This window comes from Theropithecus gelada, chromosome 1 (genome assembly GCF_003255815.1).
Source record: "Theropithecus gelada isolate Dixy chromosome 1, Tgel_1.0, whole genome shotgun sequence".
Classification (NCBI taxonomy): Eukaryota; Metazoa; Chordata; class Mammalia; order Primates; family Cercopithecidae; genus Theropithecus; species Theropithecus gelada.
Genome location: NC_037668.1, coordinates 16,307,982 through 16,328,298, shown reverse-complemented (window position 1 = coordinate 16,328,298; position 20,317 = coordinate 16,307,982). Strand labels below are relative to the sequence as shown.

At 50.4% G+C, this 20,317-nt stretch overlaps 1 protein-coding gene across 1 annotated transcript; it reads right to left on the bottom strand.

The window, feature by feature from the left end:
* Positions 1–405: 405 nt before the first annotated feature.
* ANXA9 (annexin A9) lies at positions 406–15,181 on the bottom strand. Its single transcript, XM_025391394.1, has 14 exons — positions 14,825–15,181; positions 14,611–14,716; positions 14,004–14,097; positions 13,750–13,846; positions 13,134–13,228; positions 12,809–12,922; positions 12,529–12,619; positions 10,755–10,834; positions 10,509–10,568; positions 8,628–8,712; positions 8,397–8,492; positions 8,242–8,300; positions 1,350–1,472; positions 406–783 (listed from the first exon to the last, which is right to left on the bottom strand). The coding sequence occupies exons 3-14, from the start codon at positions 14,076–14,078 to the stop codon at positions 721–723; spliced, it is 1,038 nt and encodes a 345-aa protein (XP_025247179.1). The 5' UTR covers positions 14,079–14,097; positions 14,611–14,716; positions 14,825–15,181; the 3' UTR covers positions 406–720.
* Between the last annotated feature and the right edge of the window lie 5,136 nt (positions 15,182–20,317).

Sequence of the window (20,317 nt, the reverse complement as noted above, 5' to 3'; positions counted from 1 at the left end):
GTTTTCTATGGGAAATAGTGCTCTCATGGGAGATGGGTTTCCAAATCTCTGGTTGGACACATGCATTTGAGGGTTGTACTCTCCACTAACCCAAGAATTCCCAGCTGGGAAGGGTAGTTTGACCCTCCGCTTGCTTCCCAGTTCATACAGATGGTCCTTTGCTCCCCCTGACCATTTCTCACCTTGTTCTGGTGCCTGTGTCTCAATTATTTTGCCTGAAGTTTCCTGGAGAATGAGGGTGAGGGGAGACATAGAGAGGGTGGGAGTTGATTACTGTAGCTCTAAGGCAAAACAGGATTCCTGCTGAATAGCCAAGTGCACATCAAAGGCACCTCCAACTCCAACGCCTCTTCCAGGTCCATGTCCTGCTCCACCCAAACTTCAATCAGGGAACACAAACAACAGTGAAGTTTGCCAAAAGAATTCAAGTATCAGTGAGATGTTCTGGCCAGGGTACAGGAGGGATGAGTGAGGCAGAAACTATCAAAGAAAACTCATTTCCCTACACCCAAGAAGGAGCTGGATGACCCAGGTACAGATATAATTTTGAGATGAGGAAAATTAAAGGATTTTAAAGAAATAGTTTCAACCTCAAGAAGCTACAGCATGTGGTGCTCAGTGAGGGGTTATCCTACTTGGAGGCCCAGCTGGTCTCCCACGTTCGGCCAAACACGGAAATCTCAGATCCTCGGATGTCATGTGGGGTGGGGCAGGGAAGTCTCACATGTCTTCAGCCCTGCACAAGGCCAGGAGGGCTGACTGGCAATCCCCTTTCACTGCATCCTGCAGACAAGGGAATTCAATGTTAGAAAGATCCACCACTACTATGGCCTAAGTACTCTCTCCCGTCCTTTGGGTTGGTCCATCATAGTTCATCTGGAAGGGAAGGGTCCTTCCTGGAGCTCAGAGTCCTGCGCTGCATTTCTTTTCTTTTCTGGGTTTTCTTTTCTTTTCTTTTCTTTTTAAGACAGAGTCTCGCCCTGTCGCCCAGGGTGGAGTGCAGTGGCACGATCTCGGCTCACCGCAACCTCCACCTTTTGGGTTCAAGTGACTCTCCTGCCTCAGCCTCCTGAGTAGCTGGGATTACAGGTGTGCAGCACTATGCCTGGCTAATTTTTGTATTTTTAGTAGAGACTGGGTTTCACCGTGTTGGTCAGGCTGGTCTCGAACTCATGACCTCGTGATCCGTCCGCCTCAGCCTCCCAAAGTGCTGGGATTACAGGTGTGAGCCACGGCTGACTACTGGGTTTTCTATGGGGCAAGAATATACTCATCTCTGTGCAGGGAGTGAGGGTGGAGGTGAGGAGTGAAGGCCTGGGGCTCCAGGCTAAGAAGTAGCCAAGTTTCACCTGGAGAGAAGAGTAGAGGGACTTCCCAAATTTCTTCTTGAACTCAGCTCTGATACTCAGAAGGTCGGTCTCACATCGAGAGATAAGGATGCGAATCAGGACTTGGTAATTGGGCTCAGTTTCCTAGTAGGGGAAGAAACAGATGGGGGGTGGTTAGTGAGAGTCTCACTGAGAGTAGGGGTTGAATGGCGTGGAGGGTTATTGCAGAAAGTGGAGCCAAGGTGGGAGTCAAGGGATAAGAGTATACATTATACATTATCTTGGGACAAAAGTTATCTTTGTCCATCCTCATGGAAGATGACACAGCAGGAAAGATCAGTCTCTATGGGGGGCAGTTTGAGTATTTATTTCCTTCTACATGTCTTTCCTGCCCCTACCATTAGCTTAGAGCTGTGTACCTCCAGAATTTGATGGTGAGCAGCTCCAAAGATAGGTATCTCAGGGAGGCTAGAAAAGATTTGGTGCATGTAAAGACTGCCAGCATGAAAACCAGGAAAACTGCTTTTAACTTTCAAGTTAGTGAATATCCAAGGAGGATATACTTGCCCTACCCCCAAACTGAGCTGATGGGGCTGTGATAGGGAACAAGGTTGTGTGACTTCTGGTTCTGATTCCAACCCAATAGGGCCATCTCACAGCCCCATCTCTGCATATTAGTGTCTCCAGTTGGACCCTTAGGGTGCAACGTTGCTATCTTCCTCCTGTACATGCAGCAGGCCTGTTTTTTGGCTAAAGAAAGTAATGAAAGGTTCAGTTTGGAAATAACAGGCCAGGCACAGTGGCTTACGCCTGTAATCCCAGCACTTTGGGAGGCCGAGGCGCGTGGATCATCTGAGGTCAGGAGTTCGAGACAAGCCTGACCAAGATGGTGAAACCCCGTCTCTACTAAAAATACAAAAATAAGCAGGAGCTGGGTATGGTGGTGGGCGTCTGTAATCCCAGCTACTTGGGAGGCTGAGGCAGGAGAATTGCTTGAACCCACAAGGCGGAGGTTGCAGTGAGCCAAGATCGCGCCATTGCACTCCAGCCTGGGCAAGAAGAACAAAACTCTGTCTCAAAAAAACAAAAACAAAAACAAAAAAAACCAAAAAAAAAGAAAGAAAAGAGAAATAACAGGCCAGGTATGGTGGCTCATGCCTGTGATCCCAGAACTTTGGGAAGTCAAGGCAAGTAGATCATTTATGGTCAGGAGTTCGAGGCCAGCCTGACCAACATGGTCTCTACTAAAACTACAAAAATTAGCTGGGTGTGGTGGCACCTATAATCCCAGCTACTCAGGAGGGTGAGGTAGGAGAATCGCTTGAACCTGGGAGGCAGAGGTTGTAGTAGAGTAACCACCACTGCACTCCAGCCTGGGACAGACCGAGACTCCGTCTCAAAACCAAAAAAAAAGAAATAACACAGGTACAAGTCACCAAAATCCTGAATTATAATTGATTATACTAAGTAATGTGTTCTTATGAGAGATTTCTAAATAAAAACTTTTAATTGTAAAATTCCTGTTTTTTTTCTGTGCACCAGTGTTGTCATCAATTCCTAATATCCTCATTTTCAGAGTTTCCTGAGTCACTTTACTCACAAGACTCTTCCCAGAACTGCCTACAACACATACTTTGGGCATCCCCACAGATCATAAACTCCTTTGACAAAACAAAAAAAAAATGAAGTAAAACAGGATGCTCCAATTCATTTAGACTCATTACCTAATTGTCAGTGGACCTAATGTCTACTTCATTTTAACTTTCATGCATCATTAGTTTTGTATTGTCGTAAAGATTGCCAATTGCTCCCCAGTATCCATTCTTCTCTCCTTCCAACGCTTGTTACTCTAAAGTTACAGAACTGGGCAAGAGTCACTCATTAGCTGAATACTCTCATTGTTGTACAAGTATTCTTTTTTCTCGCTCTGTCGCCCAGAGTGGAATGCAGTGGCGTGATTTCAGCTCACTGCAACCTCCCCCTCCCGGGTTCAAGCGAGTCTCCTGCCTCAGCCTCCCGAGTAGCTGGGACTACAGCGTGTGCCAAACACCCAGCTAATTTTTTTATTTTTAGTACAGATGGGGTTTCACCAAGTTGGCCAGGCTGATCTCAAACTCCTGACCTCAAGTGATCTGCCCACTTCAGCCTCCGAAAGTGCTGGGATTACAGGTGTGAGCCACCGCACCTGGACTTAAATATAATTTTTTTTTTTAGATGGAGTCTCACTCTGTCACCCAGGCTGGGGTGCAGTGGTACAATCTCAGGTCACTGAAACCTCTGCCTCCCAGGTTCAAGCAATTCTCCTGTCTCAGCCTCCCAAGTAGCTGGGAATGCAGGTGCATGCCACCACACCTAGCTAATTTTTGTATATTTAGTAGAGACGGGGTTTTACCATGTTGGTCAGGCTGGTCTCGAACTCCTGACCTCAGGTGATTCACCTGCCTCGGCCTCCCAAAGTGCTGGGATTACAGGCATGAGCCACCTTGCCTGGCCTAATTATATACCTGGCATTGCATATGGCCCCAGGATCTTCACTGGGAACATTAATTTTTACTACAGATTGGTCGAAATTTGTCCTGAATCAGTTGCTGATTTTCTGAAGGTCGTTTTTCTGATTATTCTTCACAATCTGTGTTTTCATATATCTACATATCTCTCATAAAAGAAAAATACAGTCTGGGCGCGGTGGCTCACGCCTGTAATCCCAGCACTTTGGAATACTGAGGCTGGTGGATCACCTGAGGTCAGGAGTTTGAGACCAGCCTGGCCAACATGGTGAAACCCCGTCTCTACTAAAAATACAAAAATTAGCCAGGTGTGGTGGTGGGCGCCTGTAATCTCAGCTACTCGGCAGGCTGAGGCAGGAGAATTGCTGGAACCCAGGAGGCAGAGGTGGCAGTGAGCCGAGATCATGCCTTGCACTCCAGCCTGGGTGACTGAGCAAGGCTCCCTCTCAAAAAAGAAGAAAAAGAAAAAAAGTTCGCTACCAGCCTGGCTAACATGGTGAAACCCTGTTTCTACTAAAAATAAAAAAATCAGATGGATGTGGTGGCGGGCGACTATAGTCCCAGCTACTTGGGAGGCTGAGGCAGGAGGAGAATTGCTTGAACCCAGGAGGTGAAGATTGCAGTGAGCCGAGATCACCCCACTGCACTCCAGCCTGGTGACAGAGTGAGACTCCATCTCAAAGGAAAAAAAAAAAAAAGAAAAAGAAGAAGTCCGGGCGAAGTGGCTTCACGCCTGTAATCCCAGCACTTTGGGAGGCTGAGGCGTGAGGATCACGAAGTGAGGAGTTAAGGACCATCCTGACCAAGATGGTGAAACCCCGTCTCTACTAAAAACACAAAAATTAGCCAGGCGTGGTGGTGGGCACCTGTGGTCCCAGCTACTCGGGAGGCCGAGGCAGAAGAATCTCTTGAACTTGGGAGGCAGAGGTTGCGGTGACCCGAGATTGCACCACTGCACTCCAGCCTGGGTAACAGAGTGAGACTCGGTCTAAAAAAAAAAAAAAAAAAAAAAGAATAATACAGATGTATCATGATTTTTTCCTTTTTTATTTATTTTTTATTTGTTTATTTATTTATTTATTTGAGATGGAGTCTCGCTCTGTTGCCCAGGCTGGAGTGCAATGGCGCTATCTGGGCTCACTGCAAGCTCTGCCCCCCGGGCTCAGGCCATTCTCCTGCCTCAGCCTCCGGAGTTGCTGGGACTACAGGCACCGGCCACCACGCCCGGCTAATTTTTTTGTATTTTTTAGTAGAGACGGGGTTTCACCTTGTTAGCCAGGATGGTCTCCATCTCCTGACCTCATGATCCACTTGCCTCGGCCTCCCAAAGTGCTCGGATTACAGGTGTGAGCCACTGTGCCCGGCCTGTTTATTTTTTGGAGGCAGGTCTCACTTTTTTACCCAGACTGGAGAGCAGTGGGGTCATCTCGGCTCATGCCAACCTCTGCCTCCCAGGCTCAAGTGATTCTCTTGCCTCAGCCTCCCAAGCAGCTGAGATTACAGGCGCTCACCACTACCACCTGGCTAATTTTTGTATTTTTAGTAGAGATGGGGTTTCACCACGTTGGCCAGGCTGGTCTTGAACTCCTGGCCTCAAATAATCCACCCGCCTCAGCCTACCAAAGTCCTGGGATTACAGGCATGCGCCACAGCGCCTGGCCCGGGTTTTTCCTTTTTAAAAACAAGTCAGAATTAGCCAGATGTGGTGGCACATGCCTGTAATCCCAGCTACTTAGGACACAGAGGCCGGAGAATCACTTGAACCCAGAAGGTGAAGGTTGCCTTGAGCCGAGATCACGCCACTGCACTCCAGCCTAGGCGACAGAGCCAGACTGTCTCCAAAAAAAAAGAAAAAAAAATCAGAAAAATGGGCCTATGTTATTTTCTGACTACTACTTCTTTTTTTTTTTTTTGAGACAGGATCTTGCTCTGTCACCCAGGCTGAAGTGTGGTGGAATAATCACAGCTCACTGTAACTTCTAATTCCTGGGCTCAAGCAATCCTCCCACCACATCCTCCTGAGTAGTTGGGACTAGAGGCAGATGCCACTATGCCTGGCTAATTTTATTTTTGTAGAGACTAGGTCTTGCTATGTCGCTAAGTTGGTCTTGAACTCCCAACCTCAAGCGATCCTCCCACCTTAGCCTCCCAAAGTGCTAGGATTAAAAGCGTGAGCCACCATGCTTGGCCCCGCCAACTACTACTTCTGAGATAAATCTTTCACCTACACTCAAGAGTGTGGGTCTTGTAATCCAAATACACTACAAAACCATCTACTGCTGGGATAGTTTGTATTTATGACAGGAATTTGGACAGATAACTACAACTCTTCAAATGAATCTTATAGGCTTTATTGGGCAAGTATAATAATCTACTGTCAAGATAGAAATCTCTGGATGATAGAACAATTGCTTATATTTACTAACTTTTGGGCAATCATCAACATGGCATGATGGCTTCTCAACCAGTCTACAGAAAGCTATTCCATCTGCCAAAATGATAACTACTTTTTTAGTCTCACTGTGTCACCCAGGCTGGAGTGTAGTGGCATGATCTCAGTTCACTGCAACTTCTGCCTCCCAGGTTCAAGCAATTCTCTTGCCTCAGTCTCCCAAGTAGCTGGGATTACAGGTGCCCGCCACCACGCCTGGCTAATTTTTGTATTTTTAGTAGAGACAGGGTTTCACCATGTTGGCCAGGCTGATCTCGAACTCTTGACCTTGTGATCCACCTGCCTTTGCCTCCCAAAGTGCTGGGATTACAGGTGTGAGCCACCGCACCTGGCAATGATAACTACTTTTATCTCTTCAATTTTTTTTTTTTTTTTTTTTTTGAGACGGAGTCTTGCTCTGTCACCCAGGCAGGAGTGCAGTGGCATGATCTCAGCTCACTGCAAGCTCCGCCTCCCGGATTCACGCCATTCTTCTGCCTCAGCCTCCCGAGTAGCTGGGACTACAGGCGCCCACCACCATGCCCGGCTTATTTTTTTTATTTTTAATAGAGATGGGGTTTCACCGTGTTAGCCAGGATGGTCTCAACCTCCTGACCTCGTGATCCGCCCACCTCGGCCTCCCAAAATGCTGGGATTACAGGCATGAGCCACCGCGCCCAGCCTATCTCTTTGAATTTTATGTTTTCTCTAAGTGAACGTTTTAATTAATTAATTAATTAATTAATATATTTATTTTAAGATGGAGTTTTGCTCTTGTTGCCCAGGCTGGAGTGCAGTGTCGTAATCTCGGCTTACTGTAACCTCTGCTTCCTGGGTTCAAGTGATTCTCCTGCCTCAGCCTCCTGAGTAGCTGGGATTACAGGCACACACTACCACGCCCAGGTAATTTTTGTATTTTTAGTAGAGACAAGGTTTCACCATGTTGGCCAGGCTGGTCTCAAACTGCTGACCTCAAGTGATCCGTCCACTTTGGCCTCCCAAAGTGTTGGGATTATAGGCGTAAGCCACTGCGCCCTTCCTGAACTTTTTATTTATAGATTTTGGAGGACACTTCTACTAATAAGAGACCTAATTCAATCAACAGAATGACTGGATTCTATTGGTGGAACCACTCAAGGCACGGTCAGCAGTTTAAGTATGGATAACATGGGCCAGGCACAGTGGCTCACGCTTGTAATCCTAGCACTTTGGGAGGCCGAGAAGGGTTGATGACCTGAGGTCATGAGTTCGAGACCAGCCTGGCCAACATGGTGAAACCCTGTCTCTACTGAAAATACAAAAATTAGCCAGGCGTGGTGGTGGGCACCTGTAATCCCAGTTACTTGGGAGGCTGAGTTTTTCCTTTTTAAAAACAATTCAGAATTAGCCAGATGTGGTGGCGCACGCCTGTAATCCCAGCTACTTAGGACACAGAGGCCGGAGATGTCTTACATCGTGAAGTATTGTGTAGGGAGACTATATGACTTACTAGCTATGTGACCTTGAGCAAGGTACTTAACTTCTCTGGGCTTCAGTTTTTTCATCTATAAGATATGGATGGATATGGTTGTGAGGATTAATCGAAATGTGTGTGCCCTGCTCAGGATAGGCCGTGGCACACAAACAGCACCCGCAAAATGCCAGCCCTTGTCATTTTTCTTGCTAGTGTTATCACCATCACTCTGGCGACAACTATGCCTGGACAAGGCACTACCTTACAGAGCAGATTCATATCTCTATTTGGCCACCTAGACATTAACAAGGCCAAAATGTTAGTTTCAGGGCCTCAATTAAGTTAGTTCTCACCGCAGCTCATTCTTCCACCCCTGTGTAAGCCCTGGTGCGTAAGCCCTGGGAAGGAGCGCAGCTTGAGGTTTAGATGGTGCATATAGGATGGTTACATTAGCTGCAAGCTGAGACTTCCTCTCTCCTCCCTGGTTTCTGTTCTGGGGAGGGAAAGGAGTGCCCCTCTCACCTGGAGGGCTTGGTGAAGTTTGTCAGCAAAGTACAGCGGTGTGTTCTTGATCACTGAAGCTGGAAACAAAGATGGAAGGATGGAGGTTCACAACTAGGGCCACAATCTCCCATCCCAAGAGAGACTTACTTCACAAATCCTGAGCAGGCCCCTACCTAGGCCGAGCAGAGCCGCCTGGGCATCTCCATGGAAACGGTTCTGGACAGCCTCCTCCAGCTCTTGCCCAGTGCTCCGCTGGTACTGATCAAACACTTGTGTGTGTGGGAGGCAGTTAGAAAGATGGATGGGGGATTAATTATCACTGGAAAGGATGGGCCCTCCCCACACCTTCCACAACCCAAACTCATCATTAGAGCAAGCCAGGGGACAAGAAGGCTTGTGTGTACCTCGGATGAGGTGTTCAGGATTTCGCTGGGTGAGGAGTGGGACCCATGTCTCCTCTGTGCTAGGTCCTTCTGCCCACTGTAGTGCCTGAGAGGGAGGAATGAGTCAGGGAGGAGTGAATCGGGATCATTGGTGGGGCCTAGGGAGCCATGGGTATTATGTTCCAGAATCTATCATCATCATCATGGAAATGGGATTGAGGGTGGAAAAGGATTTTTTTTTGAGATGGAGTCTCATTCTGTCACCCAGGCTGGAGTGCAATGGTATGATCCCAGCTCACCGCAACCTCTGTCTCCCAGGTTCAAGCGATTCTCCAGCCTCAGCCTCCCGAGTAGCTGGAATTATAGGCGCCCACCGTCATTCCTGGCTAATTTTTGTATTTTTAGTAGAGATGGGGTATTGCCATGTTGGCTAGGCTGGTTTCAAACTCCTGACCTCAAGTGATCCTCCTGTCTCGGCCTCCCAAATTGTTGGGATTATAGGCGTGAGCCACCACAACCGGCCAGAAAAAGTTATTTTAGGCCAGGCGCGGTGGCTCAAGCCTGTAATCCCAGCACTTTGGGAGGCCGAGATGGGTGGATCACGAGGTCAGGAGATCAAGACCATCCTGACTAACACGGTGAAACCCCATCTCTACTAAAAAATACAAAAGGCCGGGCGTGGTGGCTCAAGCCTGTAATCCCAGCACTTTGGGAGGCCGAGACGGGCGGATCATGAGGTCAGGAGATCGAGACCATCCTGGCTAACACAGTGAAACCCCGTCTCTACAAAAAAATACAAAAAACTAGCCAGGTGAGGTGGCGGGCGCCTGTAGTCCCAGCTACTCGGGAGGCTGAGGCAGGAGAATGGCGTAAACCCGGGAGGCGGAGCTTGCAGTGAGCTGAGATCCGGCTACTGCACTCCAGCCTGGGCGACAGCACGAGACTCCGTCTCAAAAAAAAAAAAACAAAAAAAAAACAAAAAAAAAAACTAGCCGGGCGAGGTGGTGGGCACCTGTAGTCCCAGCTACTCGGGAGGCTGAGGCAGGAGAATGGCATAAACCCGGGAGGCGGAGCTTGCAGTGAGCTGAGATCCGGCCACTGCACCCCAGCCTGGGCGACAGAGCAAGACTCCGTCTCAAAAAAAAAAAAAAAAAAAAAAATTTATTTTAACCCGTAAACTAGGGGTGTGTGTGTGTGTGTGTGAGAGAGAGAGAGAGACACAGAGAGAGATGGGGTCTCTCTCTGTCACCCAAGGTGGAGTGCAGTGGCATGACCAGGGCTCACCTCAGCCTCAACTTCCCAGGCTCAAGCGATCCTCCCACCTCAGCCTCCTAGCTAGCTGGAACTACAGGTGCAGCTAATTTTTTAAAATATCTTGTGGAGACAGAGTCTCACTATGTTGCCTAGGCTGGTCTTGGACTCCTGGGCTCAAATGATCCTCCTGTTCAGGCTCCCAAAGTGCTGGGATTACAGGTATAAGCCACCATGCTTGGCCTACTAGTTGTTTTTATTTATTTTATGTTTTTTAAGAAAGAAATAGGGCTAAGAGAGGGCTCTGCCCTTATAGCCTCATAGCTCTGTTCACTGATTTGGAAAAATCCTGGTACCCAAGGATTAAATAATCCCCAAAAGGTCTGAGGAGGCTTTGTGTCCCCAAATGCTCATGAGAGAAGAATCTGTCGGTTGATGAGTTCAGGAGTCAGAGGCTAGATGAGTGAAAAGGCTTCAGCTATGACGCTACCTGACACCTCCTGCCCCTACCACATAACTGAGAACTCCCTCTCCAAGGCAAGGATGGGTTTTCAGGACAAATGGACACGTAGGTCATCGGCTCTAAGATATGGTGGAAGAAGGCATCTTACGTGCAAGGCGGCTGTGTACACTCCTAAACCCCTTGCTCACCCGGACATCTTGTTCTGCCAGATTATAGTCAATGATTCCAGAGTAGCTGTCACGGCCCCCCTAGGAGGAGAAACTGTTCTTAGAGGGCTCTTCGAAGGGTACCTTTTTATCTCCAGACCAACAAGCAAAGCCTGGTCTCCCCTAAAGTCCTCTCTTGTCCATTATAGGACAGCAATGCTCCCTGCTCCAGCGTGTCACCTTGCCTGGTGAATGTGACTCCCTTCCTTGCAGGTCAGTCCTCCTCACCTTGACCAGGGCCAGGAGCAGGTCCTGCAAGATGCCATTGGTCTCAGACGTGATGTCATCCACAGCCTCCACCTGGAAATCTGGGGTGGGGTGAGGAGCTCTCTGAATCTTCCTGAGTTTCCCTAGTGTAGGTATCCCCAGGACCTGCCAAATGCCTGACCCGCTATGCCCTGCTAGCTCTGCTAGCCCTGCTAGCCCCTGCTTGGAGTAGCTTGATGGCTGCTAGCTCCCAGGATGTAAGGCACAAGTACCATCATGGCCACTCTAAAAACATCTCTAAGTTGTAAGGCGTGCGGTGGCTTCATCACCAAGCACCAACCTGCTGGGTAGGACGCAATCATTATCAGAGTTGGGGCCAGGCAGTGAAGAAGAGCTAGGGAAATCTGTATTATAACACAAGATGGCTAGGACCTGGCACCCTTGTTGGAGGTAAGGAAAAATGATATGAGAGATGGGCTATGAGGAAGGAAAAGAGCAGGAAAGGGAGAAATGGAAGGAGACGAGAGAAACGGATGCAAGAAGGAAGGAAGGTAGGAGAGGGATTAAGAACATAGGCCACAGCCGGGGCGGTGGCTCATGCCTGTAATCCCAGCACTTTCAGAGGCTGAGGCAGGAGATGGCTTAAGCCCAGAAGTTCGAGACCAGCCTCGACAACACAACGAAACCCCATCTATACAAAAAATACAAAAATTAGCTGGGCATGGTGGTGGCACACCTGTAGTCCCAGCTACTTAGGAGGCTGAGGTGGAAGGATTGATTGAGCCCAGGAAGGTCAAGGCTGCAGTGAGCCATGATCACATCACTGTACAGCCTAGGCTATAGGGCAAGACCTTGTCTCAAAAGAAGAACAAAGGCTGAGATTAGACATCAAAGGAAAATTGGGGAAAGCAAGAAAAAGCGGTGGGAGTAGGGGAAGGGGTGGTAAGATGAGGATGGGAAAAAGCCACAAATTAGTGGGTGAGACATTTGTAGCCAAGCAAGGCCAGCCATCAGGGGCATGAAAGGTGATACCCATGACTCAGAGGGCAGGTTCCCACCTTTCCCTCAGGCTGCAGCACGGCTGGGTTCAGCTTGGAATGTGGTGTGATGGCAGGGACCGGCAAGGGGCTGGGAAGGTGACTCGAGTACCTTTGGGACTGTCACTTTGGAATCTGCCTTGGAGCTCCAGATTAAGATGGTTAATCATTGCTTCTCTCTCTTTGTGTGTGTGTGTGTGTGTGTGTGTGTGTGTGTGAGAGAGAGAGAGAGAGAGAGAAAGAGAGAGAGAGACAGAGAGAGAGAGATGCTCTCACTCCTGTCACCCAGGCTGGCGTGCAGTGCCAGTAGCATGATCTCAGCTCACTGCAGCCTCAAGTTTCCAAGCTCGGGTGATCCTCCCACCTCAACCTCCTGAGTAGCTGGGACCACAGGTGTGCACCACCGTGACCAGCTAGTTTTTTTTGAATTTTTAGCATGGATGGGGTTTTCCTATGTTGCCTGTGACTGGTCTTGAACTCCTGGGCTCAAGCGACAAACCCACCTCCGCTGCCCAAAGTGTTGGGAGGATAGGCATGAATCACCACGCCTGGCCTGCTTCTCTTTTTTTAATGATCACATCTGGCTCTCTCCCCTGCGGAGACTGAGGCACTGGTGGGGGAAAGAGGAAAGACCCCAAGGGAATAGAACTTAGGCAGCCAGGTTGCCAGATAGCTCACCTATGGGGAGTACAGGAGAGGAGCGGACTGTCCTACAGCCCCTTCTCCGGCACCTGGGACCCCTCCCTCCATATTCTTACCGTGTTTGTAGACTGCCAGGCACTCCTGCAGCCGGGGTGGGGTTCGAGTGGCAAGAATTTCAATGGCCACATCCACCGCAGAATCTGAGGCCTACAAGAAATTGGGAGTCTACTCTCAGACTGGCCATGTCATTAGGATGGCAGACAGTGGCAGACATCGGCTGCTTCTCCTTCTAAGGAACAATATGGGACGACGAGAGGGGGACTCTCATCTTGCAAAAGCAAGGCTGACAGCCTTCTCCCTTCCCCAGAGACCCCAGCAAGTCTGCCCTCCTGCTACCTTCAGAGCTGTCCTCAATTCCTGGGCGTCAAACTGGGCTGCGGGCTGCAGCAGAGCCATCACGATCCTCTCCAGGTTGCCGGAAAGGGCTGCCCGTAGGGACTTCAGCAGGTCCTACAAGAAATGGTCCCCACAGCAGAGGCACGGGGGTGAGGGGAAGGGCTCCAGAAGCATGGGGAGGTTTGGGAAGATTTGGCTGGTTTTCATCTCAGGCCCTGTTTAGCCAGGAAGCAGGGGCTGGCCTCAGTGGCTGTTGCTGTCTCTCGAGTCCTCCAGGGGGCTTCTCACCCCAGTCCACTGCTGTGGGAGGTCAGCATGGCCTTACCTGTTGGGTGCGCTCCTGGAAGGCACGTGAGATGAGCTGCCTTTGCTCTCTGCTCCGGTTGGTCAGCACATCCACAATGGCACTGCGGTCCACGCCTGAACCGAGATGAGGGCTGTGCTGTGAGCAGGGTCTTTACATAGTGGGATGCCCCTACTCCAGGAGAGGGCTAGGAAGGAAAGGAGCAGGGGCTGTATCACCCCCACTTCCATTTTATCTCAAAAGAAGTTGCAAATAAATTGTCAAAACAGCATGCAAATCCGACCCAGACCAAGGCAAAGGTGGCCTGGTGTGGTGGTAAAAAAAAATAGGATTTGCAGGGATCGGCTGACCTAGATGAGAATACCACCTCTGTCATTATGAGCTGAGTGACTTTGGGCAAGCCTCTTAATCTCCCTGAGCCCCAGTTTCCTCATCTGGAAAATGGAAATAATAAGCCTTGCCTCACAGGGGTGTTGTGAGAACGGGTTTGACACACCTACTGTGGTGCCTGACATACAAGAATGAAGGCGTTCCACAAACGTTTCTTCAACATCACTAGTTCCTCCTTCCTGGCTCCTCCTTGGTCTACAGATTGGCTCTAAAAGGCAGCCTCAAGTGCGGGGGGAAAGGGGCTCACCTTGGCCAGTAATGGCCCTCAGTAGCCTCTGCACATCCTTGTCCACGCTGAAGTTCAGGAAGGTCCTGAGGGTGCCCAGGGTCCCCCACGCTGCAGTCTGTGGGAGCACGAGGTGGTCGGCAAGGGCCACGGCCAGGCTGCCTACCCCACCTCAGCATAACCTCAGGGCCTGTCCTCCACTTTCCTGCCTCCCATCCTCTCACAGCCCGAGCTGAGATATTAAAAGTGATCTCTGAAATCCCAACAGCCCCTACCTTGCTGGCCAGGCCCAGGTGGCTGAGGATCTCCTGGGTGAGGGACGGTCCCATCTTCCCACCACTCGCAGACATGGTGCTACTGCTGGCTGCCCTGGGGAAGGAAACAGGAGCCCACAGAGCTGAATTTCCTGGCCCTCCAGGGACTCCTTATGACCCCCCAAGACCCTGGAGCCTGGGTTCCAGTCGCCTATTCCTATCCTTGCTGCAGAAAAAAAGATCAACCTGCTTAGGGTTGGAGCCAGAACTGGAGCTGAAATGGTGAGGTAAGAGGGGAGCCCCCACCTTCCCCACCTCTCCCCACTCCTTTAGGAAGTGGGGATTGATGCGGGATGCTCCTGGACCAGGCGCCAACCCTCCCTGATGCCAGGGTCAGCCCCGAGGCTCCTCAGGCCTTGGTCCGGGGTAGATGCCCCCCTTCTGAGGTCTATGGCCCTCCTTCCGGGGCCTGGCTGGGGTCTCCTGGGGCAGTGCAGGGGAGCTGAGGTGAGGTGGCAGGATTAAGCACGCAGAGTGGGAGACAACTCCAAACAGCATCTCCCCCACCTGCAGCCCCAACTGACAAGCAACCCTCAATCCCTCAATTCCCGCCTATACAGCTGCCTACCTGCTCGGCTGCCTCTCACCCTAGGAGCCACAGGTGGGAATCTCTAGGTCAGCAGGTGCAATCTCTTAGCTGATGTGAGCAAGGGTTCTCGCAAGTACATGGATGCCTGGACAGGAGAGGAGGCACTCTCATGTTGGAAAAGGAAAACTCATTTCTCCCTCCCCCAAGCAATCAACAAGTTCTCCCGGCATGGGGCCGAAGGCCCAGTACTTACTCAGAGGTGCAGAGGCGGGGTGGGTGTCGTCCTTGTGGCCTGGTAGCTCGCCTGTGTGAGCACCGGCTCTGGTGTGGCCTGGTAGAGGAAAGGGGGCGGGGATGCAGCCTAGGCTGAACAGCCAGTCAGATGACCTCTCTTAGGGACCAACCCAGCAGTTGTCTGACTCTGGCCCCTCCCAGACTTGGGAGAGGACCGGGCTGTACAGAGTCCCACATGCAGACACCTTCCTGCCCAGCATCTCTTCTCCCAGGAACTGGGCCTCAACCCATGTGAGTGAACTCCACTCAGCCTCTCAGCGGCCCAGCCTCAAACACAGGAGGCTTTATGCACTGCCTCCCCTGTGGGTCCAGGTGGGACCACAGAGGCCTAGTCTCAAAGTCCAGCTTCTGACCTGGCTCTGCCTCTGGCTCCAGCTCCCTGGGGGGCAGGTCAGACAGGCTGCAGGCTGATTTCAAGGCTGATAGGGAAAAACCTGTTGGGGCACATACCAGCAGGGCACCCCAGCCTGCACCCCAGAGGGGGTCCCAGCCCAGAAACTCCCTTGACTGCTGCTTTATTAGAGCCAGCTGGCCTAGGTGGAGAGTGCCCAGGGACTGTTTATATCTGTGGAGAAGGAAGGGCACAAGTATTTGGGGGTGGAAGCTGATGAAGAGTCAAGAGAGAAAAATGCAAAGGGTGTTACCTTCAGAGGGAAGCTCTATGCTCCCAAAAGGCAACAGAGAGATCAGGGAGGCTCCCTCGCCTGGTTTCTTAGACTCCTTCTGTTGCCTTTTGGCAGCCTGGGCCCCGTGGCTGTTTTAGCTGCAGGTGATGCAACCCAGCAGCTGGGCTTGAGGCTGTCCCTGCACAGAGCAGCAGGTGAGCAGCCCTGCGGAGCCCCCGCCCCGCCCCACCATGCAGCAGCTGCTCCAGCCTCACAGCTGGGTCCCTCGAGTCTAAATACAGCCTCTTTCCTGCCTCCCCGGAGAGCCTGGGTAGGGGCAGGGCACTGAAGCTAGAGCCCTGCCTCCACTCCTCTGCCTCTCTCCCAACCCAGGAAGGCCTTCACTGGGATTCCTACATCCCCGAAGGAGGGACCTGCAGTGGCTCCACCACCCTGACGAGATCAGGCCGGAGGACACAGCATGAAGGGATATTTCTGTGGTGGTAATCACTGCTCCTCACTTTTCTCTCCTGTTAAAGTGGAAAACATGCACCTGTGTCAGAACTGGAGAATGAGGGTTCAATACCCGGCTCTGCCACCTATGTTCTGTGAGCTTCGCTAGTCCTTTCAGCTCTCTAAATGGGAGGATTGCCAGAGACGGAGGCTGTGGGACATGCTGGGGCCTCCGAGAACAGCTTTCCTGGGATAATTACATGACGTAATGTGTCCACTAAAGAACTTAAACATGTAACCAAACACCACCTCGTCCCCAAAAACTATTGAACTAATAAAAGTAAATAAATAAATAAATAATGTAATGTGGCCGGGCAATGGTGGCTCACGCCTGTAATCCCAGCACTTTGGGAGGCCGAGGCAGGTGGATCACGAGGTCAGGAGATTGAGACCAGCCTGGCTAACAAAGTGAAACCCCCTCTCTACTAAAAATACAAAAAATTAGCCAGGCATGGTGGCGCGAACCTGTAATCCCAGCTACTCGGGAGGCTGAGGCAGGAGAATCGCTTGAACCTGTGAGGTGGAGTTTGCAGTGAGCTGAGATGGCACCACTGCATTCCAGCCTGGGCGACAGAGCGAGACTCCATCTAAAAAAAAAAAAAGTAGGCCGGGCGCGGTGGCTCACGCCTGTAATCCCAGCACTTTGGGAGGCCGAGGCGGGTGGATCACAAGGTCAGGAGATCGAGACCATGGTGAAACCCCGTCTCTACTAAAAATAGAAAAAATTAGCCGGGCACAGCGGCGGGCGCCTGTAGTCCCAGCTACTCGGGAGGCTGAGGCAGGAGAATGGCATGAACCCGGGAGGCGGAGCTTGCAGTGAGCCGAGATTGCGCCACTGCACTCCAGCCTGGGCAACAGAGCAAGACTCCGTCTCAAAAAAAAAAAAAAAAAAAAAAAAGTAATCTGTGTAATTGCATGTGGCAGAGAAAAGTGCCCTTGTATAGTAGGGGTGTTAGATTAAATAAATAAAAATACAGGACATGCAGCTTAATTAGAATTTCACATAAATGAGGAATCATTTGTCGGTACAAGTATGACCCAAATATTTCATTAAATATACTAACATTTTGGTTTTTTGAGGCACAGTCTCTCTCTGTTGCCCAGGCTGGAGTGCAGTGGCATGATCTTGGCTCACTACAACGTCTGCCTCTCGGGTTCAAGCAATTCTCCTGCCTCCACCTCCTGAGTAGCTGGGATTATAGGCGCCTGCCATCATGCCTGGCTAATTTTTTGTATTTTTAGTAGAGATAGGGTTTCACCATGTTGGCCAGGTTGGTCTCGAACTCCTGACCTCGTGATCCGCCCGCTTTGGCCTCCCCAAGTGCTGGGATTACAGGCGTGAGCCACAGCCTGTAATTATTATTTTTTGTTTATCTGAAATTATAGTTTTAACAGTGTGTCCTGTATTTCACCTGACAACCCCAAAATGGAACTCAGTCTCAGCATGGTGGCTAAAAGCAAAGCTTCTGGAGCCAGACTTCTTAGAGTTGGGATTCTGGTCTTCTGTGTGACCTTGGGCAACTATTCTGTGCTCAGTTTCCTAATCATCAACAAACACATAACAGTGTTTATGTTATAGGTTGTTGTGAGAATTAAATAAATACAGTGCATACAAAGTACTTAGAAGAGTTCTGGGCACAGCGCTGTTAAGTAGACATGTCACAATGTTATCTAATATATAACAATATGTATTGTTATATGGTAACTGTTACTGTTATTATTACTTACCTCCCCAAGAATTCCCATCTTGGCTCGCTTCCGAAACTTTTCTTGCCAATCCCCAAAATGGCCACAAGAGGGCGCCAGCAGCCACTGAGCGTCTCGAGTCCCCTAGTGGCCCCTTGAAGTCTCTGGCTCCAGCCTAACATATCAAGGGGCTGTCTTAGCCCACTTGGGAAGTGCAGCCTCCGGAGGACGCCAGGTTCCTGGGTGGACTTGGTATGCAGGTACCATCAGGGGAAGAGCCTCAGGTAGATACCTACTCAGGGGTGCCGCCGAGGCTGACCTCGGACACATGCAGGAGACTGGGTGACCGCAGTTAGGCAGGGTAAACATGGTACTGCAGCTCCGCAGCTGGGGTCCCCCTGGCCATCGGCTTTCTGTACACTTCAGAGTTTCTTCTGGCTACCTGCCCAGCAGACTTTAGAGGGAACTGAAGGAATCGTGAGGCCTCCTGTTTCCTCACGCCAAACCTCTCCAAGGGACTCCTGGCCAGCCTGCCAGGTTGAACTCTGAATATGAAAGCCAACAGAGGCTCAGTCACATGGCAGAAGCGAAGTCCTTGCCTGTGAGGAGTGTGTGTGTGATGCGTTCACAATCACTGCGCTGAAACCTGCTGCAATCTCATTCCTCTCCCTAGGTTTTGTTTTGTTCAACTTCAGGGCCGGACTGCAGTTGTTTACAGATGTACTGATCACCTTCCATCCCCATGTTGTACATTTTAGAATTGCACAGTTGGAGAAAATCTTAGAGAGGATCTTATCTACCACCTTTTCTTTTCTTTTCTTTTTTTTTTTTTGAGGCGGAGTCTCACTCTGTGGCCCAGGCTGGAGTGTAGTGGTGTGATCTCGGCTCATTGCAACCCCCAACTCCCTGGTTCAAGCAATTCTCCTGCCTCAGCCTCCCGAGTAGCTGGGATTACAGGCATGCACCACCATGCCCAGATAATTTTTGTATTTTTAATAGAGATGGGGTTTCACTATGTTGGCCAGGCTGGTCCCAAATTCCTGACCTCAGGTGATCCACCCACCTTGGCCTCCCAAAGCGCTGGGATTATAGGCATGAGCCCTGTACCCAGCCTTTTATTTATTTATTTTTGAGATGGAGTCGTGCTCTGCTACTCAGGCTGGAGGGCAGTGGCATGATCTCGGCTCACTGCAACAAACCTCCCCCTCCTAGGTTCAAGCAATTCTCCTGCCTCAGCTTCCCAAGTAGCTGGGACTACAGACAGGCATGTGCCACCATGCCTAGCTAAATTTTGCATTTTTAGTAGAGATGAGGTTTCACCATGTTGGGCAGGCTGGTCTTGAACTCCTGACTGCAGGTGATCCACCCACCTCGGCCTCCCAAAGTGTTGGGATTACAGGCGTGAGCCACCGGGCCTGGTCCCTACATTGCTTTTCTGCAAATACTTTCCATTGCCTGATTTCAGAATACATAGAAACTCCTCTTGGCTATTTTACCTCTTGTTAGGAAATGTTTCCTCCCCGAAACTACTGGCCCCTGAATCTCCATTAGGTACTAGCTAGGGTCTGCTTCTTACTCAAATAGGCTTCAGTGTTTACAGTTCCACCTGACCTGAGAAAACCCACCTTCCACATTTGGGATCCATGTATGCTTGCCTATCCACAAAGCCAGGCCAGATATCTCAACTATGGGCTGAAGGCCTGGAGATGGCCTGTCCTCTCCTTGGGACACCTCAGCAGCCCATACAGAGGAAGTGAGTCACTGCAAGGCAGGCGGCACTTGGGGCACTGTGGGCGTGGCCATGCCAGCCTGCGTGCTGGGGGATGGGTTGGAAGGGTGGTGATCACAGTCTCCGGTCCAGCCAAGGCAAGCGTTGTGTGTGCTCCTCAGGCATGTTGACAGAGCTGGTCGCATCATCCCAGTGCTGGCTGAGGCCCAGTTTCCCCTTCTCCATCCACCTTCTCCTTTGTCTCCTGGGGGAGGAATATACCCTCTTATCTTTATTTCTCAGGCCCTGGTTATCCAACTTCGGCCCCAGAACTTCCCCTCCCCACTGCTATCTTAAAAAAAAAAAAAAAAAAAAAGTTAACCAGTCTTCAGTTCTCCTGAGGAAGCATTTAAAAAGTCTGGTGGGGACTACAGGAAAGCTTGGCACTTAGGAAAACCACAAGAGAGGGATTCAGAACTAAAAGAAGGAAGATGAGTAGGACGGAGGTGTGGAGAGTGTTAGAGAGAGACCAGAAGGTGAGCTGCGGCCCAAAGAGCCCTGGAACTGTGCTGGAAAAAAGGTGTGTAGGTAGCAGATAAGGATTCTGGGGAGAGCACTGAAGAAAGGAAGAGGGAACTTTGGAATTAGAAGAATGAAAGGAGGAGAGTTCCAATGGGGTAGAAAGAGACAATTGGGATGCAAGGTGGCTCATGCCTGTAATCCCAGCACTTTGAAAGGCCAAGGAGGGTGGATGGCTTGAGCTCAGGAGTTCACGACTAGCGTGAGTGACATGGTGAAATCTCGTGTCTCTACCAAAAATACAAAAACTAGCCGGGCGTGGTGGTGCCACCTGTGGTCCCTGCTACTTGGGAGGCTGAGGTGGAGGACAGCTTGAGCCTGGAAGGTCGAGGCTGCAGTGACAGAGTGAGACCTCATCTCC